At 43.4% G+C, this 24489-nt stretch overlaps 1 protein-coding gene and 2 long non-coding RNA genes across 5 annotated transcripts in view; 2 read left to right on the top strand and 1 right to left on the bottom strand.

The window, feature by feature from the left end:
- The window catches only part of LOC307036454, a 98063-nt gene extending 79025 nt beyond the window's left edge, over window positions 1-19038 (top strand). The window contains exons 4-5 of the long non-coding RNA XR_013807357.1: window positions 18018-18367; window positions 18900-19038. This is a non-coding gene — a long non-coding RNA (uncharacterized lncRNA). The remainder of the gene's footprint in view (window positions 1-18017; window positions 18368-18899) is intronic.
- Window positions 18551-20751, bottom strand: LOC307036453. Of its 3 annotated transcripts, none has more exons than XR_013807354.1 (4): window positions 20737-20751; window positions 20287-20347; window positions 19630-20186; window positions 18836-19450 (listed from the first exon to the last, which is right to left on the bottom strand). It is a non-coding gene; the product is annotated as an uncharacterized lncRNA (long non-coding RNA). The 3 variants fall into 3 exon arrangements; XR_013807355.1 differs by having other exon boundaries at window positions 18837-19450; window positions 19630-20204; XR_013807356.1 differs by lacking the exons at window positions 20287-20347; window positions 20737-20751 and adding an exon at window positions 18551-18565 and having other exon boundaries at window positions 18974-19450; window positions 19630-20243.
- A 903-nt stretch (window positions 20752-21654) lies between these two features.
- LOC307036452 (uncharacterized protein) lies at window positions 21655-24008 on the top strand. The gene is made up of 2 exons (XM_079676802.1): window positions 21655-21884; window positions 22588-24008. Exons 1-2 carry the CDS (start codon window positions 21772-21774, stop codon window positions 23828-23830), a joined length of 1356 nt encoding a protein of 451 aa, XP_079532928.1. The 5' UTR covers window positions 21655-21771; the 3' UTR covers window positions 23831-24008.
- Window positions 24009-24489: the final 481 nt, after the last annotated feature.

Raw genomic sequence — 24489 nt, 5'->3', positions numbered from 1 at the left:
ACACAAACTGGAAGCTGATTCCACAAAAGTGGAGCTTGATAAGAAAAGGCTCTGGCTCCCATTGTACTTTTAGAGACTCTAGGAACAACCAACAACCCTGCATTCTTGGAACGCAATGCCCTAGTAGGACAATAGGGTATAATGAGTTCTTTAAGGTAAGATGGCGCCTGCCCATTAAGGGCTTTGTAGGCGAGAAGAAGAATTTTAAATTCTATCCTGTGTTCTATAGGGAGCCAGTGTAAGGCAGCCAGAACAGGAGTAATGTGGTCCCTTTTCCTAACTCTGGTTAGTACACGAGCTGCAGCATTTTGAATCAGCTGAAGCGACTTGACTGACTTCTTGGTACACCCTGATAATAAGGAGTTACAATAATCCAGCCTTGAAGTAACAAATGCATGGACTAGTTTCTCTGCATCGTTTTGAGGCAAGATATGCCTGATTTTTGCAATGTTACGTAGATGGAAGTAGGCGGTCCTTGAAATGGATTTTATGTGGGTGTTAAAGGATAAATCCTGATCAAATATAACACCAAGATTCCTTACAGTCTCACTGGAGGCCAAATTAATGCCATCCATAGTTAATATATCTTTAGATAATTTGTTTCGTAGATTCTTCGGGCCAAGTACAATAACTTCAGTTTTGGTCGTGTTTAACATCAAAAAATTTAAGGTCATCCACGTTTTTAAGTCCTTGAGGCAGTCTTGAATTTTATTTAGATGATTAATTTCATCAGGCTTGATTGATAAATATAGTTGAGTATCATCCGCATAACAATGAAAGTTTACAGAATGATTCCTTATAATATTGCCTAACGGAAGCATATATAGGGTGAACAAAATAGGTCCAAGCACTGAGCCCTGTGGCACTCCATGGCTAACTTTGGTTTGCATGGAAGATTCATCGTTGACACGTACAAACTGAGAGCGTTCAGATAGATAAGACCTAAACCAGCCTAAAGCAGTTCCCTGTATGCCAACTAAGTGCTCTAGTCTTTGCAATAGGATATCATGGTCGATAGTATCAAATGCAGCACTAAGATCGAGCAAGACAAGAATAGAGACAAGTCCCTTGTCAGAGGCTATTAGAATGTCATTTGTGACTTTAACCAGAGCTGTCTCTGTGCTATGTTGTGTTCTAAAGCCAGACTGAAAATCTTCAAATAAATCATAGTTTTTTAAGTAATCACACAGCTGTTTTTTGACTGCTTTCTCAAGAATTTTTGAGAGGAACGGAAGATTAGAAATAGGTCTATAGTTGGCTAAAACCTCTGGATCGAGGTTGTGCTTTTTAAGAAGCGGTTTTATCACTGCTACTTTGAATGATTTTGGAACATAGCCTGATAATAAAGACATATTCATAATATTTAATAAAGAAGTGCTAATTAATGGAAAAACTTCTTTTAACAGCTTAGTTGGAATCGGGTCTAAGATACACGTTGATGGTTTAGAAGAGAGAATCATTGAATTTAATTGTTCAAGGTTTATGGCTGAAAAGCATTCTAGTTTACTATCTAGTGTAATATTATTAGAACTTACGTTTCCGGGAGCTGTTGATAACACTATACTGGTCAAAGGCAAGAGGTCATTGATTTTGTTTCTAAGAGTAACAATTTTATCGTTAAAAAAGCACATAAAATCATTACTACTGAGTGCTATGGGAATAGAAGGCTCAGTCGAGCTGTGGCTCTCTGTCAGCCTGGCTACAGTGCTGAAAAGAAATCTTGCATTATTCTTATTCTCATCTATTAATGAAGAGTAGTATGCTGCTCTCGCTTTACGCAGTGCTTTCTTATATTCATTGAGAGTAATATGCCAAATTAAACGAGATTCTTCAAGTTTAGTGGAACGCCATATCCTTTCAAGTTGTCTCGACTTTTGCTTTATTTTGCGGGTTTCGGCATTATGCCATGGAGCTAATCTATGTTGTTTTATTTTCTTCTTTTTCAAAGGAGCAACAGAGTCTAATTTTATTTGCAGCGCATCTGTAGCACTATCAACAACATGATCAATTTGGGGTGGTGTACATTTTGTATAAGTTTCCTCCCCTACATGCAGACATGCTATCGAGTTAAGTATTGGTGGAATCTCTTCCTTAAATTTGGCTATAGCACTAACAGATAGGTTTCGGCTGCAGGAGCTTTTGGCTAATGCTTTGTAGTCTAGTAACAGTACTTCAAAAGTTACTAAGAAATGGTCGGATAAAGCAGGATTATGCGGTTCGACTAATAGTTGCTCAATTTCAATACCATAAGTCAGAACAAGGTCAAGAGTGTGATTATAGCAGTGGGTTGGTTTATTTACACTCTGACAGAAACCAACAGAATCTAATATAGAGTTAAATGCAACAGTAAGGCTATTTTTATCATCGTCAACATGAATATTAAAGTCACCTACGATAATTACTTTATCTGTTTTAAGTACCAAAGCTGATAAAAACTCAGAGAATTCTGATAAGAATTCTGAATAAGGACCTGGTGCACGGTACACTGTAAAAAATAAGATTGGCTGCAAAGTTTTCCAGGTCGGATGCGTAAGACTGAAAATGAGGCTTTCAAAGGAGGTATAATTTAATTTTTGTTTAGTATTGATAAGTAAACTTGAGTCAAAGATTGCTGCAACTCCACCTCCTCGGCCCGTGCCTCGGGCAATATGAGTATTGATATGGCTGGGTGGAGTGGCCTCATTTATGCTGACATATTCTTCATGTCTCAACCAAGTTTCAGTGAGACAGCATATATCAATATTATAATCTGATATTAAATCATTTACCAGTATTGCTTTAGATGCTAGAGATCTTATGTTTAAGAGACCACATTTAATCTTCCTGTTTTGTTGCACTGTAGTAGTTGTTACATTTACTTTTATTAAGTTATTATGTATGACACCTCTATTAGGTTGTACCTTAAATTGTCCTTGGGCAGACACACACACCGTTAATATTGGGTATTTTATTGGGGTCGGGATTCCTATGGATGACTGCCTAGGAGAGAGCGCAGAGAAGCGTAAGACTGCGACTCTGCCTCCTGGTCTCAACTCCAGTTTGTCATGGATTAAGTCCACAGAGCCCTGAAATGTTTGCCGAAATGAGATTTGCACCTTCCAAAGTAGGATGAATGCCGTCTCTCTTAATCAGACCAGGTTTTCCCCAGAAGGCTGTCCAATTATTCACGAAGCCCACATTGTTTGCTGGGCACCACCAAGACAACCAGCGCTGAAATGATGACATGCGGCTATACATGTCATCATTGATCAGATTGGGGAGGGGACCAGAGAAGATTACGGTGTCCGACATTGTTTTAGCATAACTACACACCGACGCCACATTAAGTTTGGTGCATTCTGATTGGCGTAAACGAACATCATTACCACCGACGTGAATAACAATCCTACTGTATTTACGTTTATTTTTAGCCAGCAGTCTAAGATGCGCTTCAACGTCGCCCGCTCTGGCCCCCGGAATGCATGTGACTGTGGACGCTTCGGTCTCTAAATTCACGTGTCTCATAATAGAGCTACCAATAACCAGAGTTGGCTTCTCAGCGGGTGTCTCGCTGAGTGGGGAATATCTGTTAGATACGTGAACGGGTTGGTGGGGACCTGCGGGTTTCGCGTTATGCCCCTTCTGAACAGTCACCCATTCTCCCTGCTGCTCGGGAGTTGCCGGGGGACGGCTAAGAGGAGCTACCTTTTGCCGGTCCGCACCGGCTAACATGGGCTTTACTGTAGCTGTGTTATTTTCTAAGATGCGGAGCCGGGCTTCTATGGCTATGATTCCCGCCTCCAACCTAACAACTATACTACATTTAACACATGTATCGGTACCAGTAAAGGAGGTAGGGGAGTAACCAAACATGAGACAGTTAGAGCAGGAAATAGCACCCGAGGGTGGGGAAAGAGCCATGGCTAGCTATCAAGCTAAAGTAGCTACCGTTAGCAAACCCGAAAAGAGTGTAGGCAACTGTGGAGTTACAGTCGCTAAGAGAAGGAGAGTTTGTGAGTGCTTAAGCTGTAGTAACGTGTGATTACAACGTCAGGCAGTTGCCGTGATCAAGAGTTTTAAAACGATCGATTAAGTTAAGATAACAAGCTATCAGCAACAGAACAGGCACACGGGATACCCGGAGATGACAACAACAACCGGAAGTTACAACATGCTTACCGCAATAGTGGTCCGTGTAGCGGTCAATAGTGAGAGAGAGAGTGGTCCGTATAGTGGTCAAGCCTCCACCGTTCCCGGAAATGCATCCTTGGAGGAGCCGTGGAGGAGGCATCAGTGTATCCTCGATCATAGCTCCTCCAGAGAGCCTCCTCGATGCTCGATGCTCGGTCCTCGATGTGCATTTAGAGAAAGGAGATGTACTTCAACATGGCGCGCTGAAATTCATTTCCGGGTCACTACCGGAGGACCGAGGAGTCGAGGAGGGGAAATTTAAGAATTGAGAAGCCTCTCCTGTCTCTGCCAGTTCCAACCATGGAGTATGAGTGACGGACGCTCAAAAGCGGCGTTGTGTGTGGTGGGGTGGAGAGTGGGGGGGCCACGGCCACCCTGATTTGTCATTAATAAGGACGGCGATAGTTTTAAGAATATCACTATTCAATATATTCTATGGAGCTTCTAGAGCAGGAGTGTCAAACTCAAGGCCCGTTTGCCAAATCCGGCCCGCGACCTCATTTTATGTGTCCCGCAAGAGCTTACACAGAATACAATATACAACACAATTGTTACTGTAATTGTTGAATATTTGCTTTCAATTATTTGCCCTAGACTTCTGCTTTCAAACATAATTATTCATGAAGTTATTGCCCTATCCGATAATACAATGCAGAGCCAACAATGTAATATAATACACTATTTTATTTATATTATGCATTTATATATATTTATTCTTAAAGTTGCAACCAACCCTTTGAGTGCAACCATAATAGGTTTGACACCCCTGATCTAGAGGATGTTCTGCACAAGGTCCAAATGTCCTGCTAATATTTATAGAAACAAGATGTTACTGGGTTTATGCAATAACATTAACTGGTTAGGCCGTGTGTGTTCTGGCCGAGACATTAGAAATGCTATGTGTGCCTATTTTGCCAGAATTTAGAAACAAGAGGTTAGATCAAAAGAGGTTTCGAGATGAGAGGAGAAAGAAAGTAAGGAGTAGGAGGAGAGAAGTGAGGAGGGGAGGTGAGGTCAGAGGAGGACAGGTCAGGAAAGCAGGAGTGAAAAGATTTGGTTTATTTTGTTCAAGATTGCACTTACAGTATAACTTTGTTATTGTTTTGTTTGTTACTTTTAAATGATGTATAGATATTGGCACATAATATACTGCTTAAGCATAATGTGAAAGATACTGCATGTTCTGTAATGATTCTCCATTGAGCTCATTAATGTGACACTTTCATTACAATAAAAGAAAGTACTTTGAGTTATTGACCTCATTTTTATTTAACATACTGTAAACTCCACACAAATGTACTGTATATAAAATACAATTTTTATTTTGAAGTGCACAAACATTTTGCTCCAAATGTGTCACGGTTTGTGAAACAAGCAGGACCCAAATGCAGATATAAACTGAAACTTCCTTTATTTCAAGGCTATGATATATATAGACAATGACAAACAGAACACTCACCGCAGAACTAGTCAGAGAACAAGACGAACCGACCAAGACAGACAGATAACCCAGAACTTAAATACACACAAGACTCAATCACACAACAAGACACAGGTGAGGAGGGAGGAGAAAACACAGGGGCCCAGGTTAACACAATCAGACAATTAGACACACCAGGGAAACTAATGACAAGAGGAAAACACAGGGAAAAGGACCAGACAATAACCCAAAGGAAAACATGACATGGAAAACAGCAAAAACACCCAAACCTACAAAACTATAAACGTGACACATGAGAATCGTGACATAACCCCCCCCTCAAGGGACGGATTCCAGACGTCCCAAAAAAATCAAAAATCCAGCAGGGTGGGTGGAGGGGGTCTGGAGGACGGGTCTCGGGCGGACGGCCCGGGGGCAAGGCAGAGTTCAAAAAGGGGAATTCGGGCGGACGGCCCAGGGGCAAGGCAGAGTTCAAAAAGGGGAATTCGGGCGGACGGCCAGGGGGCAAGGCAGAGTCCGAGGAGGGGTGAAGACCAGACAGCTCCGGATGCCGGTCAGGAGCCGGTGTCGGCAAGATCCCCCATGGAAGAGGACACAGGACCGGCAGGACCCCCGGCAGGAGAGCAGTCGGCGGAATCCCCAACGCGACGGGACATGGAGTTGGCAGGACCCCCAGCGGAAGAGCAGTCGGCGGGACATCCAACGTGACAAGACATGGAGTTGGCAGGACCCCCGGCAGAAAAGCAGTCTGCGGGACCTCCAACGGAACACGACATGGAGTTGGCAGGCCCCCCGGCAGAAGAGTAGTCTGCGGGACCTCCAACGGCTCAGGACATGGGATTGGCAGGACCCCCGGCAGAAGAGTAGTCTGTGGGACCTCCAACGGCACAGGACATGGGGTTGGCAGGACCCCCGGCAGAAGAGCAGTCTGCGGGACCTCCAACGACACTTGAGTGGGTTGGTTCGCCAACAGAACCCGGGGGGCTGGCGTCGGACGGACAGCCAACAGGAGACGAGGTGCTGGAGTCGGCCGGTACGCCGACAGGACTCGGGGAGCTGGCGTCGGACGGACAGCCAACCGGAGACGAGGTGCTGGAGTCGGCCGGTACGCCGACAGGACTCGGGGAGCTGGCGTCGGACGGACAGCCAACAGGAGACGAGGTGCTGGAGTCGGCCGGAATGCCGACAAGACACGGGGAGCTGGCGTCGGACGGACAGCCATCAGGACATGGCGAGCTGGCGTCGGACGGACAGCCAACCGGAGACGAGGTGCTGGAATCGGCCGGTATGCTGACAGGACATGGGGAGCTGGCGTCGGACGGACAGCCAACAGGAGACGAGGTGCTGGAGTCGGCCGGTACGCCGACAGGACTCGAGGAGCTGGCGTCGGCGGATGAGTCAGCAGGTGACGAGGAGCCGGAGTCGGGACCATGGTTACTGGAGCCGGCACTGAAGCCGGGAACATGGCTGTAAGATCCGGTTCTGGACCCGGAAACATGGCTGTAAGGTCCGGTTCTGGAGACGGCAACATGGCTGTAAGGTCCGGTTCTGGGGCCGGAACCATGGCTCTTGGGGCTTGAGCTGCTAGCTTGGCCTTGCGACTCCTCCTCTTAGCAGCCGCCTGAATACTCCGTGGACCTCCATAAGCCAGACGAGTTCCAGAATATGACTCCTGGACAGGAGCAGGAACTGGGGCAGAAGCACGGGCTGACTGCAGACGGAAACCACCGAGGCGTATGGTGCCAGGTTGGGAATTGGGAGGCCGGGAGCTACCATGCCTGGGGCTAGCAGGCCGGGAATCACACACAGGGAGGATCTTTGAAATCCAGCCAGGTAAGAACTTCACCATACCTGGTTTCTCTCTAGCCATCTGGCGCGCCTCCGACACCACAGCCTCCCGCTGCTGAACTCCGGGTGCTCTCTTCCATCTATCCGAGCAGTTAGCCAAAAAAAAGGAAACATTTAATAATTCCGACTCGAACGGATCTGCTGGGCCCATTTCTTGGTCGGTTCGTACTGTCACGGTTTGTGAAACAAGCAGGACCCAAATGCAGATATAAACTGAAACTTCCTTTATTTCAAGGCTAGGATATATATAGACAATGACAAACAGAACACTCACCGCAGAACTAGTCAGAGAACAAGACGAACCGACCAAGACAGACAGATAACCCAGAACTTAAATACACACAAGACTCAATCACACAACAAGACACAGGTGAGGAGGGAAGAGAAAACACAGGGGCCCAGGTGAACATAATCAGACAATTAGACACACCAGGGAAACTAATGACAAGACAATAACCCAAAGGGAAACATGACATGGAAAACAGCAAAAACACCCAAACCTACAAAACTATAAACGTGACATAACATGAGAATCGTGACAAAATGCAAGAAATATTTGGGGCCAAGTGCAAATATGTCAGACTTTGCTACAGTATAAAAACAACTGCTATACTGCAAAAAATACTACAAACAGGTAGTACAATATGTAGCCAATCTTTGACACAAGATATCAAATATATATTTATACATAAAAAGGCACCACATATTGAGGTAGAACAATGCATAATCATTACATAAGAAATACTTCTCAATTCAACAAAGTAAAAAGGTGCAGTGTTACGATGTGAGGTGCAGGTGAAAGAATGATACGTGGAGAGAGGGTTTTCTTGCAAAAAATAAACAGGCGTTTTATTCCTAGCCTTCATCATTATTCCCCAGAAACACAAACTGCATGTTTGGTGCTGCATTCACCAGCAAGGAACAAACACAAAATGCCCCTTCCCCTCTCTTCCCAACCACATTTATAGGAGACTGCCCGCCTTCCCACTCCAACCTGGCCAATCAGGTCATGGTTCTGAAAGCGGAGTGAAGGGTTAAATACAAAATTAAACACTGTTGTCTACATTTAATAAAACCCTAAAGGCTTAAGTAAATTCATTATAGCATCAACATACATATTATACCTTCAAAAACAACAAGGTCTGCTTAAAACGGATAGTTTTTAATCTAATTGACACTCATAAAATCACACATTTCCTGACCAATCGCATCCAAGACTCCGCCTACTCATACGGCACATATGAGTACTTTGGAGGCGTGCTCCCCCTTTGAGCACTGGGACAAGATGGCCTCCAGGTCTGAACAAAGGAAATGGTGATTACTTGGTGCTTGTGTATTTTACAGACTGACAAATTAATTTAGATGCTTTTTATTAGTTTGTCTATGTAAACTGTTTTTATAACTTTAACTGAAATAAAGACAACTCTGAAAAAACATGTACTACCTTTCTTAACAAACAAATAGTTAAGACCAACATGTTAGTGAGGGAGTGTGTACGCTTCCTCACATTTCACACCTCCTCCCCCTCTGGCGTGCACAGGTCAGGCAAACGAGAAAGATAGTCAGCTATAAGATTGTTCTTACTGGGACAATACTGTATGGTGAACTGGTATGGCTGGAGGGCTAGGCACCAACGTAGAATCCTTGCATTCTGATGCTGTTTAGATTGCATCCACTTCAAAGGTCTGTGGTCTGTCTGCAACACAAACTCTCTTCCAAGAAGGTAATACTTCAATTAATCTATTGCCCACTTTATAGCCAGTCCCTCTTTTTCCACCGTAGAGTACTTTTTTTCCCGGTCAAACAGTTTCTTACTCAAAAACACTATAGGCTTCTCTTCGCCAGGCTCTCCTTGGGCTAGCACTGCTCCTAGTCCAACACCAGAGGCATCAACTTGCACAAGAAATTGTTTTGTGAAGTCCGGGCTCTGCAACACAGGAGCTTGACAGATCTGCCTCTTTAATGCCTGGAAGGCATTTTCACACTCATCATTCCACACAACTTTAGTGGGAGATATTTTTGTTAGATCAGTAAGTGGGGCAGCTAATGTAGCAAAGTGGGGAACAAACCTTCTGTAGAGCTCCTGCGGTCATGTGACTTTTGGTTATCAGCCACCATTTTGGCAGTAAACATGACGACCGGCGCCAGCGTTTTCCTACCGTGCGAGTATACATCTCATTTTAATTCAAGTGAAATTCGGCTTTATAGTACAAAATTAGAAAGATTAAATATAAGCGACCCATATAATGCACCCGGTGTGCTTTTCAAGAGCATAACCTCCTGCTCTGAAGACGATGTACCCGACTTGCGCTACGCGGACATCCACAGCTATCTTGTAAGCTTTCCATCAGTGTACTCAGGAGACTCCCTCAGAGCTTACAAAAGCTTGGAGGCTTACAAATGGTGTCAGTCCGGCTTCGTAAACAACATTCAACTGTGGAGTCTTACATCCAAAAACTTCGGCATCATCACTGCAAGGGTAGGTATTAAATTATTCCAGTTTGATAGGCAGTGTCACGTTAGCATTGTTTGTTTATTAGCTTGTCTAGCTACGGCAGTGTCACGTTAGCATGTTTGTTTATTAGCTTGGATAGCTACTGCAGTGCGTCTGAAACTAGTTTGTATTTTTGAACGTACTCAACCAAAGTGGCTGGCGTTTTTAACCTTTATTTATCTATTTTTGAATTTCATATATAGGTTAATCACTCCCAAAGGCTTAATGAAAGTCAACTAAAGCCATGGGTGGTGGTCAGGAACGACGGTGTTGTGCTGGGAGCCCACTGCAACTGCACGAGGAATATTTTCAACACGGGTTTGTTTACCACTAGCTTGCTACAAGCTAACTGGCTAGGCTGCACCAGAGCCACACTTGTTGAGTTAAAAAGGGACATCACAGAGTCCGTTAGCTATAATAACTGGGTGCTAGATTCTACTTCGGTAAAAATTAAACTGACCAGAAACTTTTTGTAGCATTGTACTGTATTCCTTCACCCACCTGATATGAAGTGATCACTGCATAAGCGAAAGCAAACGGCCGGGGGGTCCCATCTTTCAGTCTTGTTCAGACGGCTCCTGGCTCTTTTAATCGCTGCGATCCACTTTTCCCTCCTCTCCGCGTCTTTTGGAATGCGATAAGATACACCTTTCTTCTTCCCACGCCTATTTGTGCAACCTGGTGCACAGCAGTTATCCACCATCCTCGACAGTCTGCCAGTGCCTGCCAATGAATTTACTGACGCGATTACTGCCAAAATGGCTGCCCCCTTCGTTTCTCGTCACGTGACCAGCATATGTGACATCATCCGCAGGAGCTCTGTACCACCCCACCAGGCCTAAAAAGGACCTCACTTGCTTCTTTGTCTGGGGTCTGGGTATTACCTGTATGGCCTTTACCTTGTCCACTTGTGGTCGTATTTGCCCACGTCCAACCAGGTATCCAAGGTATTTCACCTCCTTTTGAGCCCAGGAACACTGGTTGGCATTCAGGGTTAGCCCGGCTTCCTGTATCTTGCCCAACACAGCTTTAAGATGCTGCAGATGTTCTTCCCAGGATTCACTGTAGATTACCACATCATCTAGGTAGGCTGCTGCAAACCTGGTGCAATCATTAAGAACAATGTCCATTAATCTTTGAAAGGTTGCAGGCGCTCCATGAAGACCAAAGGGTAGTACAGTGTAATGAAACAAACCCATTCCTGGAATCTGAAAAGCTGTATACTCTTTGCAGGCTGGCTCAAGAGGCACTTGCCAGTAACCTTTACAGAGGTCTAAAGCTGTGATGTACTTGGCTTTCCCCAACTTCTCCAGTAGCTTGTCAATACGCGGCATAGGGTATGAATCAAAACAGGAAATGCTGTTCAGCTTCCTCATGTCCGAGCAGAATCGAGGTTCAGTGGTGTTTTTCTTAGGAACAAGCACTATAGGATTTGACCACTCACTTCTAGATGGTTCAATGACTCCCATGTCCAACATCAACTCCACCTCCTTCCTCAGTGGTTCCATCATTCTTTCAGGAATTCTGTAAGGCCTCAGGCGAACAGGTTTAGGGTCCTTCAGTATAATGTTATGCTTTATCACATTAGTGCGTCCAGGTTTTTCTGAGAACAATGCTGGGAAAGATTGTTTAAGCTCACCCAGTTGATGCCCCTGATCCAAACTCAGATGCTCCGGAGGAGCCTGGGGTTTACACTTCTCTCTGTGCGGCACCATGTCAGCCTCCTCTGTTTCCAACGCATCCTCTTCTTCCAGCTGGACATCTTGGATCATCAGAACATGTTCTCCACCTGCCTTCTGGTTTTTCCTGTCATGATATTCTTTTAAAAGGTTTACATGCAACAACTGTTTGCACTTTCTTTTATCAGGACAGAGAATTTCATAGGTCACAGGGCCTGCCTTTCGGGTTACTGTATAAGGGCCTTGCCACTTGGCTAGTAACTTACTTGGCCCTGTAGGGAGCAGTATCAAGACTTTCTGGCCAGCTTTCAGCTCTCTTTCACGAGCACGTTTGTCGTACCACACCTTCTGCTTATGTTGAGCTTCATGCATGTGTTCTTTGACCGTTTCTCTGTAACTGTCAAGTTTGTCTCTCATCTGCAGAATGTAAGAGATGATGCTGTTGGTTGTAGTTGCCACTGCCTCACCAGCCACCCAGTTCTCCTTCAGCACATCCAAAGGGCCTCTGACCTGTCTGCCATATAACACAAAAGGGGAGAAACCAGTTGAAGCCTGTGGCACTTCTCTGTATGCAAACACAAGTAACGGCAACCATTTATCCCAATCTTTGCCAGTATCATCAATACATTTTCTCAACATTTGTTTCAGTGTACCATTAAAACGTTCTACCAGACCATCAGTTTCGGGGTGGTATGGAGTCGTTCTGATCCCTTTAACCCCAAGTTGCGAGTACAGTGACTTCATCAGATGGGACATAAAGTTTGTACCTTGATCTGTTAAGATCTCTTTAGGGATGCCAACTCTAGAGAATAGCTCTACTAAACACAGCACTAAATGTTTGACCTGAATGGAACGCAATGGATAGACATCTGGATATCTGGTGGCTTAGTCACAAATAACCAGGGCAAACCTGTGACCCTTGCTACTTTTTGGCAGAGGACCAATTATATCCATGGCTATTCTTTCATAAGGTACACTCATTATTGGTAATGGTTGTAGAGTGGCTCTGTTTGAAAGTTTGGTAGGAGCTACAACCTGACACTCATGGCACGTTTTACAGTAATCAATTACCTCTTTGTATAATCCTGGCCATTAGAAACGCTGAGCAATGCGGTCATACGTTTTTGCCTGCCCCAGATGCCCAGCCCATGGCACAGTATGACCCACCTGCAGGATTACTTGGCGAAACTCTTTAGGAATGACTAGCCTAGGTTTCTCTATGTCTGCCAAATACAAAAGGTTGTCTTTTATGATGAAGGGATCCCCAATTAGATTTTTCAGCCCCCCTGTGTTTGCATCTTCCTCCCCATCTACTTTGCATGCTTTTGAAAATAGAGGTTTTAGAGATGGGTCATTCTCCTGACTCTCTCTGAAGTTATCTGGGATTTGCCCTTGAGGCTCTATGGGGGGAGTTACAGGGAGAGTAAGCTCAGGGCATTTAGCCTTATTGTGATTTCTGTTTTTCTCTTGACGGCGCTGTCGCCTTGTTTTCTTAAGCTTATCACCCCCTTCACACAAACTATCATCTGCATCTGGTAAAGGTTCTAACCCCTTAGTCATAGAGCGCGTAGCTACATAGGAGTATGCTAGTGAGTTTTGCTGTACCAAGTAGTCTAAGATTGGCAAATCATCTCCAAGGATCACGTCATAAGCTAGGTGCTCTAGCACACCAACAGTTAGCATAAAGGCTTGCCCTTCAACCTCAATGATAACATCTGCAGTTGGGTAATCTTTTTTACAACCATGAACACATGTGATATTTACCCTGCCATCAAAATCAGTTATTGCATTGCTAAGTACGCTGGACTTCACCAAGGTTTGTGAACTACCAGTGTCAGCTAGGGCTTTCACTGCTTGACCATTTACAGTGACCTTTACTACATGTCTATGTGGAACAATTCCACTATCGGTAACATTAGCAGGGTCAACACTTTCTGGACGAGGTACCGAACACATCTCAACCGACTTAGACTTTCTTAATGGACACAATGAAGCCTTGTGACCAGGTTGCTGACAGTAATAACATATAAAGTTCGTTTTTACGTTTGGATATGCAGGTTTCTTACCAACCCCAGTGTCCATGCTCTCAACAGCTGGCCAAGTGTGAGGTTTGCCCTCCCCATACCTTGGCTTCCCAACAGTCACTCTTTTCTTTGAAGGTTCCCTGTGGGCCGCTGCATACCGTTCTGCTAGATCTGCCGCTTCTTCCCCAGTCTGGGGATTGTGCTCCTTGACCCAGGTGCGGACGTCTGGTTGAAGCATACGGAGGTACTGCTCCAAAACAATAGTCTCTCCAATCGCCTCCTTAGTACGGCTGTTCGGTCTCATCCATCTTTTGTAATGCCCCTTAATACGGTTGTAGGTTTCTCTTACAGTCTCTCCCACTGGCAAAATGGTGCTCCGGAACCGCTGTCTGTAAGTCTCTTCAGTCACATTAAACTTCATTAACACTGCTGCTTTAACTGCTTCATATGACTCTGACTGTTCCTCATCCATTCCAGCATAGGCCTCAAGAGCTCTTCCTGTCAACAAGGTTACTACTCTGGCTGCCCACTCAAATGGCGGCCACCCCCATGTTCTGGCCATCCGTTCAAACCGAACAAAAAAACTTTCTGGGTCTTCACCTTCTTTGAAGTCAGGTATCCTCGGCTCACTTACATAGGGCCTTGCTGTCCGGATTGGTGGATCAATATTCTGCAGAGGCTGGACAGGCCAATCGGATAAGGAGACAGGCCTGCTAGTTTGAAGTGGATTGAATTTTCCATGTGGCTCAGCTTTTAGCAGGTGTGTTGAGGTTTCAGCTTGTAGCCTTGGATTATCAGCACGCGTTGCATAGGGATACTGTTGAACAGGGTCATAGTATACTTCTGAGTCCTGCCTTGAGTTTGAAACCATGTCACTTCTTAATTGTTTAATCTGTTCAAAAAGTATTGCCTCAGTCTGCTTAGACCTGTGCACAAACTCTCTAATTTCTTCCACAAAGCTTACTGTAGAGAGTTCCTCACCCCCAGTATGGGCTGTAAACACTTTGGGGCGAACCACCAGCTCTTCCTCATCTTCTTCACTTTCAGCTGCCACGGCTCCCTCAAGTGGCGATTCATCTTCCATTGTCCCTCGTCTTTTTTCTTCCTCCATGTCTGGCAAGGCTGTGGCCCTTGCCTGACGACCTCTTCCACGTCCACCTCTCATTTAGTCACTCTGTCCTCAAAGACTCCTCACAGGCGTTTAAATATCCCACCACTGCCACCAATTGTTACGATGTGAGGTGCAGGTGAAAGAATGATACGTGGAGAGAGGGTTTTCTTGCAAAAAATAAACAGGCGTTTTATTCTTAGCCTTCATCATTATTCCCCAGAAACACAAACTGCATGTCTGTTGCTGCATTCACCAGCAAGGAACAAACACAAAATGCCCCTTCCCCTCTCTTCCCAACCACATTTATAGGAGACTGCCCGCCTTCCCACTCCAACCTGGCCAATCAGGTCATGGTTCTGAAAGCGGAGTGAAGTGTTAAATACAAAATTAAACACTGTTGTCTACATTTAATAAAACCCTAAAGGCTTAAGTAAATTCATTATAGCATCAACATACATATTATACCTTCAAAAACAACAAGGTCTGCTTAAAACGGATAGTTTTTAACCTAATTGACACTCATAAAATCACACATTTCCTGACCAATCGCATCCAAGACTCCGCCTACTCATACGGCACATATAAGGAGTACTTTGGAGGCGTGCTCCCCCTTTGAGCACTGGGACAAGATGGCCTCCAGGTCTGAACAAAGGAAATGGTGATTACTTGGTGCTTGTGTATTTTACAGACTGACAAATTAATTTAGATGCATTTTATTAGTTTGTCTATGTAAACTGTTTTTATAACTTTAACTGAAATAAAGACAACTCTGAAAAAACATGTACTACCTTTCTTAACAAACAAATAGTTAAGACCAACATGTTAGTGAGAGAGTGTGTACGCTTCCTCACATGCAGTCACAGTTTCAGTGCTTAGAGGTAACAGTTCAAACAGGCAGAATATTTCAATAACATATTTATTTTAAGCAGCAGCTTTTCAACTTGGCACAATATTTAGCCACCTAACAATAGTTGCAAACTAGGACGAGTTACGTTTCTACTCAGTTAAAGGATATTTTTGGAACATCATTTCCTTCTTCTACGGTTATAGTCAGAGGTATGATGTGTTGGCAGTCAGGCTCTTGGTTGACAGGTGGAGATGAGTGGGTAGAAGTGGCAGTAGGCATTGCTGATGGAGTAGGTATGGATGGTGGAGAGGGCCTGAAGAATGGGTTATGTATGAAAGGAGGAATGAGCATGGATGAGTTGTGGGGCATCGAATTTGGGGGCATAGCATGTTGTGTGGGCATCGGGGCCATAGCATGTTGTGTGGGCATCAGGGGCATGGAGTATGCTGTGTGACCTTGCATCCAGTTGGGCATATGTGTTTGTGATGTTTGACATGACATGGTACTTATGACATTGCCAATAAGCTGCATGAACATTATGTTGTTCTCCTGACTTTGCTCCTGCAAGGCCTTGAAGTTCTTCAGCTTCCTGTTGTGCCCGTAAAAACGTCTCAACATTTGCTGACTCCTGCCTCTGGTGACTCTGCTCAGCTTCCATCAGTGCATTCACCTCTCTCATTTGCTCAGCCATTGCACTGAGAACTGTACTGTCCTGTCCAGTCTTTGCTTTTTTTTCTTCTGGAATTAGCACCAGGAATAGCCCATCTTTTTCCTGGCTGCTGACTCTGATCCTGGTCTGTGCTCTGCTCAGAGGGCTGTCCACTGTCATTGGGGTCGTCTTCAGCTCCAACTGTTAAGGATTCGTTAGTTGAGGAGTTGAGCATATGGCTGATGTAGGTAATGTTCATAGGATTTCATAATTACACTTCACACACTGTTATAGTCATTATTTCATAAGCACCTTTATAGCCTTCACAATGGCTTGCTTATTAATATGTATTTTTTTATAGTGGGTTTACCAGTCAGCTCATCCCCCAAGTCAAAAGGACAGATAACAATGCCTGTACACCGGCAGCATAAATAACAGTTTACAGTAAACGTACCATTGTTATCAGAGTCCTCGGCATCCGCGGAGTAACTGCGGCTAGTATCCGCCTTAGCAGCCCCGGCATCGGCAGTGGAGCTTAGGCTCCCCTCGTTAGGCGACTTATCCACCTCTTCCTCCGCATAGGACTCGACCACATCTACGGGGCTCACTATGGGTCTTGTGTTCAAGATACTGTCGAGATCCTCATACCAAATAAATGTTTCTTTGATACTTTGGGAGCTGCCGCTCTTCTGCAGCGCGTCGCGCACTTTTATGTATTGTTGTCGTAGTTTCTTCACCTTTATACGACACTGTTCAACACTCCGGTTAAATCCAAGTTGCTTCAGTCTGTCGCTAAAGATTTTGAATACCTCCGCGTTTTTATGAACTTTCTCCAACAGTTGAGAAATGTTCTCCTCTGCCCAGATATCCAGAAGGCATCTGTGTTCCTCATAGCTCCACATTTGTCCCCTGCCGCTAATTTTTCCACCATTTGCAATCCTCTCCTCCACAACAGGAAATGACGCGCAAATACTACGCTTCCTATGTTTTGGTGCGGACGGCGTTCACACCAGCAATGAACCGCTCCAGAGTTCGCAAGCAAGCTTTCCGAGACCACCTATTTTAGCGGACCAGAGTCCGGTTGTTTAGTTCACTTAAGAGGTCTCGGATTGTGTTCACACCGACCCAAATGAACCGCACCAAGCGGCTAAACGCACTAGGGTTCGATTCGACCGGACCAGCGCCGTATAGATAGAAGAGTTACGACAGTGGAAGTCCAAAAACGGTTATGGTCACGTGGTTCATGCAGACGAGGATCGTTCCCCGGAAGTTCATGGCAGGCAATGTGAATGCATTGATAACAGGAGATAGAACTACGATTTTTGGTAATTATTAGTGAATAAAGGTTTTGATTTGCAATATTTATAAAACAAATTGATATGTGTATGTATTTACATCAATATGTTTTAAAAAATAAAATAGAATTTGCTAATATTAAGTGATAATATTAGGATTAGTGTGAACAACTAGTTTACATGTTAGGCTAACAGTGCCTTGGTTAAAGAACCTGTTGCTGTTTATAGCTTTGAATTCTTTAAAACCAATATTATCTTCTTAAACTTGTATGGTGGTCAGGAGCATCACTTTCTAATGTTTATTGATATATTTAGAGGGAGGGGATCTAAAGGAATGCTTCAAAATTCAGATTAGATTAATTTCTACCATTTTCTTAAATTCATGGTAGTTTCAGTAATCCCATGGTAATTGAGGACACAAGTTATCTAAATGACTAATGTCATCTTTATGGCTTTCAGAAAGGACATGAGACCGACAGGTGACTATCAAAGGACTAGCAGCAGCAGCAGCAGCAGCATGATGGTGATGTTAAATGTGTTGTTTTAGGAACATCCATTGCAAATACATGGAATTCAATAAACATTGAATAGCATATCATGCAGTTTGTCTGTGCCCTTTCCTCCGTGTTGTCCTGGTTTGCTGTGCTGCCTCCTAGTCGCCACCATGGTTTGCTGTGCTGCCTGGGGATGCTCAAATCGCTCCGAGAAAGGAGTACGAATGTACGGCTTCCCCACTGACACAGAGCGGAGGAAAAAATGGCTTGCTCAAGTCAGCAGGAGCAATTTCACGACCAACAGCAAAAAAATATGTGAGGATATTATATACAAACACTGCATTTGCACTTTTTCACAAAACGAAAACCACACCATTGGGAAAGCTTAATGTTTTGTTTAATAAAAAAAAAAAAGGGAAAGGCTTGAAAAACACAGAGCTGAGACTCAGGGTGCAGGATGAGGGTCTCAATGCAGGTATTCAGGCTCCATTGAATCCCCCTCTGGTTCTTGTGCTGAAAGAGGGAGTAGCAGACAGGAGAAAGGGTTATACACACCTATATAGCACACCTATTGGATGGGAAATTGCCTTGGGGAGATAAGGTGTGGTCTTTGTTCCCAACTGAAGTTATGGAACTTTATTATTTGTGAGTTTAACAAAGTATGACAAATGGCATCAGTAACAGATGTGATATGAATTTCTATAAAGTTGTCTCACATTCTTGGTCATATTTTATATTAAGTATAAAGTGTTTCCTAATACTGTGTATTCAACCACTATGGAATATGTATGTGGGCAGACAAAACTGAGTTGTTCTGTGTGTGAAGTAACCTCAAGTCACTCCGCAGGCACATTTTGATGCAGACCAGTTTGTCAAGACAAAAAAGGGCAAGACTAGGCTGAGAGCAGAGGCTATACCCACCATCTTTGTGCATCGCCCTGTGGTCAAAAAGAGAAGGGCCCCTGCACCACGATTCACCCCGGGACCTGTATCTACAAAGCCCATAGCTCATGATCACAGCTATAGTGTGAAAGGTGACACAGGTATAATAAGTATGAACTCTTAGTAACAAAAGTCATATTTCTTATTTTTAAGTGGTATAATATTTTAAATGTTCGAAAATCTACAGTGCCATGTCTTCTACTTACATTAGTCTCAAAGATTGAGGGAAGAAGGGATGAGGAGACTGAGAGAAAGGAAAGTGAGGGTGAAGAAAGAGAGGACATGGCTAGTGAGGAGAGACAGGGAGGGTGGACACCACCCACTCAGCCAGCAGCCAGTCAGCATACGAGGGAACCAGCAGCCAGTCAGCATACGAGGGAACCAGCAGCCAGTCAGCATACAAGGGAACCAGCAGCCAGTCAGCATACGAGGGAACCAGCAGCCAGTCAAACAGATCTATTAAAAAAATGTAAGAGAAAATTAAAGAGCCAAGAAGGAATCACCAAAAAAGCAAAGTCTGCACTAAGAAAAATCAGGAAGGAAACTGCAGCTCTCAAGAAAACAATGAAAATTAGGGACAACAAATATAAGAAAACGTTTTAAAAAGACCAACCTAAGGCATTAGGCAGACTCACCACAAAGGGGATGAAATGGAGCAATGAGACAATTAAGAAGGCTTTAAAAATTCGCTTTGCGTGCGGACCAACGGGTTACAAAACTCTGCAGGAATTGCAGATTCCCCTTCCAGGATTAAGGACACTGCAAAGAAGGATGCAATGTGTTAAGTTTGAGCCTGGTGTGTAACAGCTAACATCAATGCCCCTCCACCCGTAACATCAATGCCCCTCCACCTGCCAACATCACTGCCCTCCACCTGCCAGCACCCAGCCAGAGGAGCGCAAACAACAAAAACAAGCAAGGTGTCCCGTCATGTACCTGGAAGTTTGGGTTGGCAAAATGGAGTAAGAGAGGGACTTGAAAAACCTTGGTGGCTCTCTACTCATGTTGTTACAGTTGTCTTGGTTGCAGCTCTCAAGTTTTTTTTTGTTGCCATTTCCACATCTTTAGAAAATATGAAATAAATGAAGTGAAATCAACCTCTTCTCTGGAGAACAAACTTTGATTTCTCTGTCTTGTGAGTTTGCAGTCTTGCAGTTTTGCTCCTCCACCTGTAACATCACTGCCCCTCCACCTGCCATACAGTAGGTTACTAACAAGATTACTTATATAATACAGTGATAGAATACATGTTTAGTATGCTTACTTATATAAAACAGTAGTATTAAACTTACCTTGTGTTTTCACTCTCACTTAAGTCCCTCTCCCTTTGCCATCAATCCAAAATCAGCTGAGCTGCAACATTATACAGACAGGTAATAATCAACATAATCACAAGGACACAATATGGCTCTGCTAAAAACACTCACTCTTACACGCACCAAAGTTATATTTATCTAATATTTAACTCCCTCCACCCCGCATACAATCCCTTTTAGAAGACCCTCTTCTCTAATTCAACAACGTTGGACGAAATGACATTAAGAGAACGGAATTTACAATTAAAAGGCTGTTCAATGTGTGTTGCTAACTTGATCCGGAATCCTAGCTTTATCTGTTATCTGTAAACGTTCCCTAAATCTACTAATTTAGGGATAATCCACTGACATCCTTTAATACACATGTTAATTTGAATCAGATGTACTGATAATATCCGCAATATAAACCTTTAAACTTCTTCTTACCTTTAAAAGTCCGTCACAAACGGTCTATTATGCTGCGACTCTACAGCTCTGCTAGCCTTGGCGCTAACTTCCGGGGAACGATTGAGAGGCTCCACGATCCGCCATTGCTGTAAAAAAGTGGTCCATTGGAGTGAACGGAGATGACGTAACTCTCAGTCTATACGGCGCTGGACCGGACTATACAAGGAAGGTGTGAACGCACCCTAAACATTTAAAAACAAATCTTCCCGGGGGAGCATGCCCCCCGGACCCCCCTAGAGGGTGCATGCATGCGCGAGTCATGGTAAGATCTCTGGATTAAGAGTTTGCTTTTTCGTGGCACGGCATGAAAGAAAGGCGAAATGAATGGGCTGTGATTTTAGTTTTTTTAAGCAGAGGTCAATAATTTGTACGGCCCTCGGAGGATGTTGAAAAAATTGAAATGGCCCTTGAGAGGAAAAAGGTTCCCCACCCCTGCTATAGAAGAACTAGTTATATTTAAAGAACATAGAGAGCCGCAGTGACGCGTCGTAAAACCCGGAAGTAAGTTAGCATTTTTAGCACTTCCGGTTCCTTCCTCAAAAAGCAATGCATTTTTTCCATAGGGTTTTGGAAAATAGCTCGAAATAAGGTCTGTGGTTGACACAAATTTAAGAGGTAATTGACGTTTTGTTCTACGACATTAAATACATCAGCAGTGACCCCACTGGGGATTTTTGAAGAGTTTACGTGTCTGAAAAACGATGGTTGTTACCGAGTGGCTGAATAGGACTACAGAAATTGTCGAGGCCGTTTTACGTCATTACGCCGAACACGTAAACACTCCCGCTAAGTTTGTTTTCCCCTGTGTGCTGCTTGAAAGCAAGTACATGCCTATCTTTAGTATCTGTATATATATATCTGACCATTAGAATCTGTATTTTTGAAATTGTCTTTTTTAACACCGTAGTTTTACAAATTATAGAACAATTAATTACCAGCATTTTTCAATTTTACTCGGCAGTTCGTTTCGTTAGCTAACGTTAGCTAAAGCTAGCGCTACTAGTTAGCTACGCAATGGTTTATTGCTTTGCTCCGGGTTGCAGCCACAGGTCTTCGCATGGAACGTGCTCGTTCTATCGTTTCCCGGCCAATGTTTCCCAAAGGAGAGTCTGGATTCGTGCTATGAGGTAAGCTGATGTTACATTTTTGTCCATGTCACGGTGAAATGTAAATGATGGGTAGTGACTGTATCGCCGTTTTAGAGATGGCGCTGCTGAAAAGACCGCAACATAAGTAAAGATAATGAATAAATCCTATTAAAACCTGTGTGGCTTATATGATAAGTCTAATTAGTACAAGCAGCATAACGTTTCACCATGTAACTAAAGATTGTAGTCAGGGAAATCAGTTTGACATATTGAACTAATAACAAATCACCTCTGGCTGGCAGAGAACTCTCGGCTCCATAGCTTCTCTTGGACGTAAAATCACATGTACATTTTACATTTATATTCAATTTAATATCCAATCCCTCACATACTTTTGTATATATAATAACTTATATTTTCTTTTTCTTTTTATGCTGCTGCAACACAAACATTTCCCAAATTGGGATCAATAAAGTAATATATTATCTTAATTAAGAAATATAACTATTATAATTAGTGTAGCAGCTGACACATATTTTCAGTATGGATTAATCTCCCATTTATTTCTTTAGTTCAATTTTGATCTATAAAAATGTCAAAATAGTGAAAATGTTCACGAGACTTCAAAGTGCAAGGTTATATATTTAGGTGTTTTGCTTTAGCCTATGTACTGTATGTCTTAATGCTCTTATATGTGACGGTGTGACTTCCATGAAACTAATATTTTATATCTTCCCAACAGACGAGCTGACAGGAAGCCCAATGCCTGTTCCCGCATCTGCAGCTGTCATTTTCTTTTACAAAAGAGAAAAAGGCCTGTTTCATTTGAAGCACAGAATGTAGAAGAGCATTCCTACTGTCTGAGAGGGATAATTGATGGAATGGAGGAAGAAGCTGCGTGTCTATTGACTGAGGAGGAAGCAGGTCCATCAACACAGGCGGCTGCTAATGAAGATCCTCAACCACTATCTGAGAATGCCGAGGAGCAAGCAACCACGGTAGAAGAAAAACTTCAATCTCAGCAAAGACACATAATGCAGCTAGAGATCCAGCTAGAAGAGTCCAAGGCAAAGCAGAGTTACTGCCGTGACAAGTATTCTGCCTCTCAGCTGAGTGAAAAGGTTCTTCAGATGGAGACAGGATTGCCAGATAGAGACACATTCAGTGCTGTGTGTGAGTATGTTACTCGTTTTGAGGGTTCCATTACATACCCAGAAGGTTGGTTCCCCAAAGCAATGAGTCTTGAAGACCAAGTTTTCATGACCCTCATGAAACTGCGTCATAATTACACACACCTTCATCTGGCTGCACTCTTTCACTGTGGTGAAAGCACTGTCAGAAATGTGATTGTAACATTTATAGAGGTTCTCCACAAATTACTTTTTAAGGACATAATGAGTACTGTTCCCAGCCGGGAGAAAAATAAAACCAGCTTGCCTTCTTCATTTCGGCACATCCAAAACTGCAGAATGATAGTGGATTGTACGGACATCAAAATTGCTATCCCCAAGCAAATGGATATCCAGAAAGAGACCTACTCTGCTTACCGTGGCATGCACTCCTTCAAACTACTGCTCGGGGTAGCACCAAATGCTGTGATCACATACTGCAGCAAACTATACCCAGGATCAACAAGTGACAAAGAGATAGTACGGGATTCTGGTGTTCTTCAGCATTTCAAACCTGGAGATCTGATATTGGCTGACAAGGGATTCTTAATCCAGAACATTCTTCCTGAAGGAGTCACTGTCAACATTCCCCCATTCCTCTGTCATGGCCAACTGACACACAGCGAAGCACAGGCTACAAAGCTTATCGCACAAAATAGGATTCACGTCGAGAGAGCAAATGCTCGTTTGAAAGAATTTAGGATCCTAAAGTTCATTCCATCTCACCTGAGGCCCTTCGCAGATAAACTGGTGCAGGTATGTTGCGCACTAGTGAACTTCCAACGTCCTCTCATAAAAGAGGTGGGAGAAAAATAGTGTCTTTTCACATGTAAACACATATGTTTCATACACATCTTTTCAAATCTGTAAGCCCCCCTCCCCCCCTCTCGATCAACTTCCTCTTGACTGACTTTTCTGTTTATTTTATTTTACTATATTTATTTGTTTGCCTGTCCTTGTTTATCTGCCCTCCCTCATACTGTAAAGCGTCTTTGAGTTGTAGAAAAGCGCTATATAAATAAAATGTATTATTATTATACTTTGTTTTACATTTTGAGTTCATCATTACACTCAAACTGTCTTTTCATTGGGTGCATTTTATTTAGATTCTGCTTTTTAATCAATCCAGAAACATGTTTCATACTTTTTTTAACATTTTGAGTTCATCATTAAACTCAAACAATGTCTTTAAACTGGGTGCATTGTATTTCTTTTATTTAGGTTCTGTTTAATACACATATTAATTTGACTCAGATGTGCTGATAATATCTGCAAATATAAATCTTTAAACTGTCTTTTTACCTTGAAAAGTCTGGCCTCTCTGGGTAGGCTCATGTTTGTTTTTCTGTCTTTCTCTATCAAAAACGTTACTCCAAAGAATGGTTTGTGATTTGGGATTCAGAGGCAGGCTTGAATCAAGAAACCACAATAGTTTTCTGCATGGACTGCCTTTTTTTATTTAGAAATATTATTTT

The sequence above is a fragment of the Notothenia rossii genome, assembly GCF_949606895.1.
Source record: "Notothenia rossii genome assembly, chromosome: 4".
Taxonomy (NCBI): Eukaryota; Metazoa; Chordata; class Actinopteri; order Perciformes; family Nototheniidae; genus Notothenia; species Notothenia rossii.
This window is presented reverse-complemented; position numbering and strand designations above follow the sequence as displayed.

What these genes read in the sequence shown, in the direction of transcription:
- LOC307036452 (XM_079676802.1), top strand. Translation starts at nt 21,772, where the DNA reads ATGGTTTATTGCTTTGCTCCGGGTTGCAGCCACAGGTCTTCGCATGGA. An exon ending in GTCTGGATTCGTGCTATGAG is followed by an intron (nt 21,885 to 22,587) that starts GTAAGCTGATGT and finishes TCTTCCCAACAG; the next exon opens with ACGAGCTGACAGGAAGCCCA.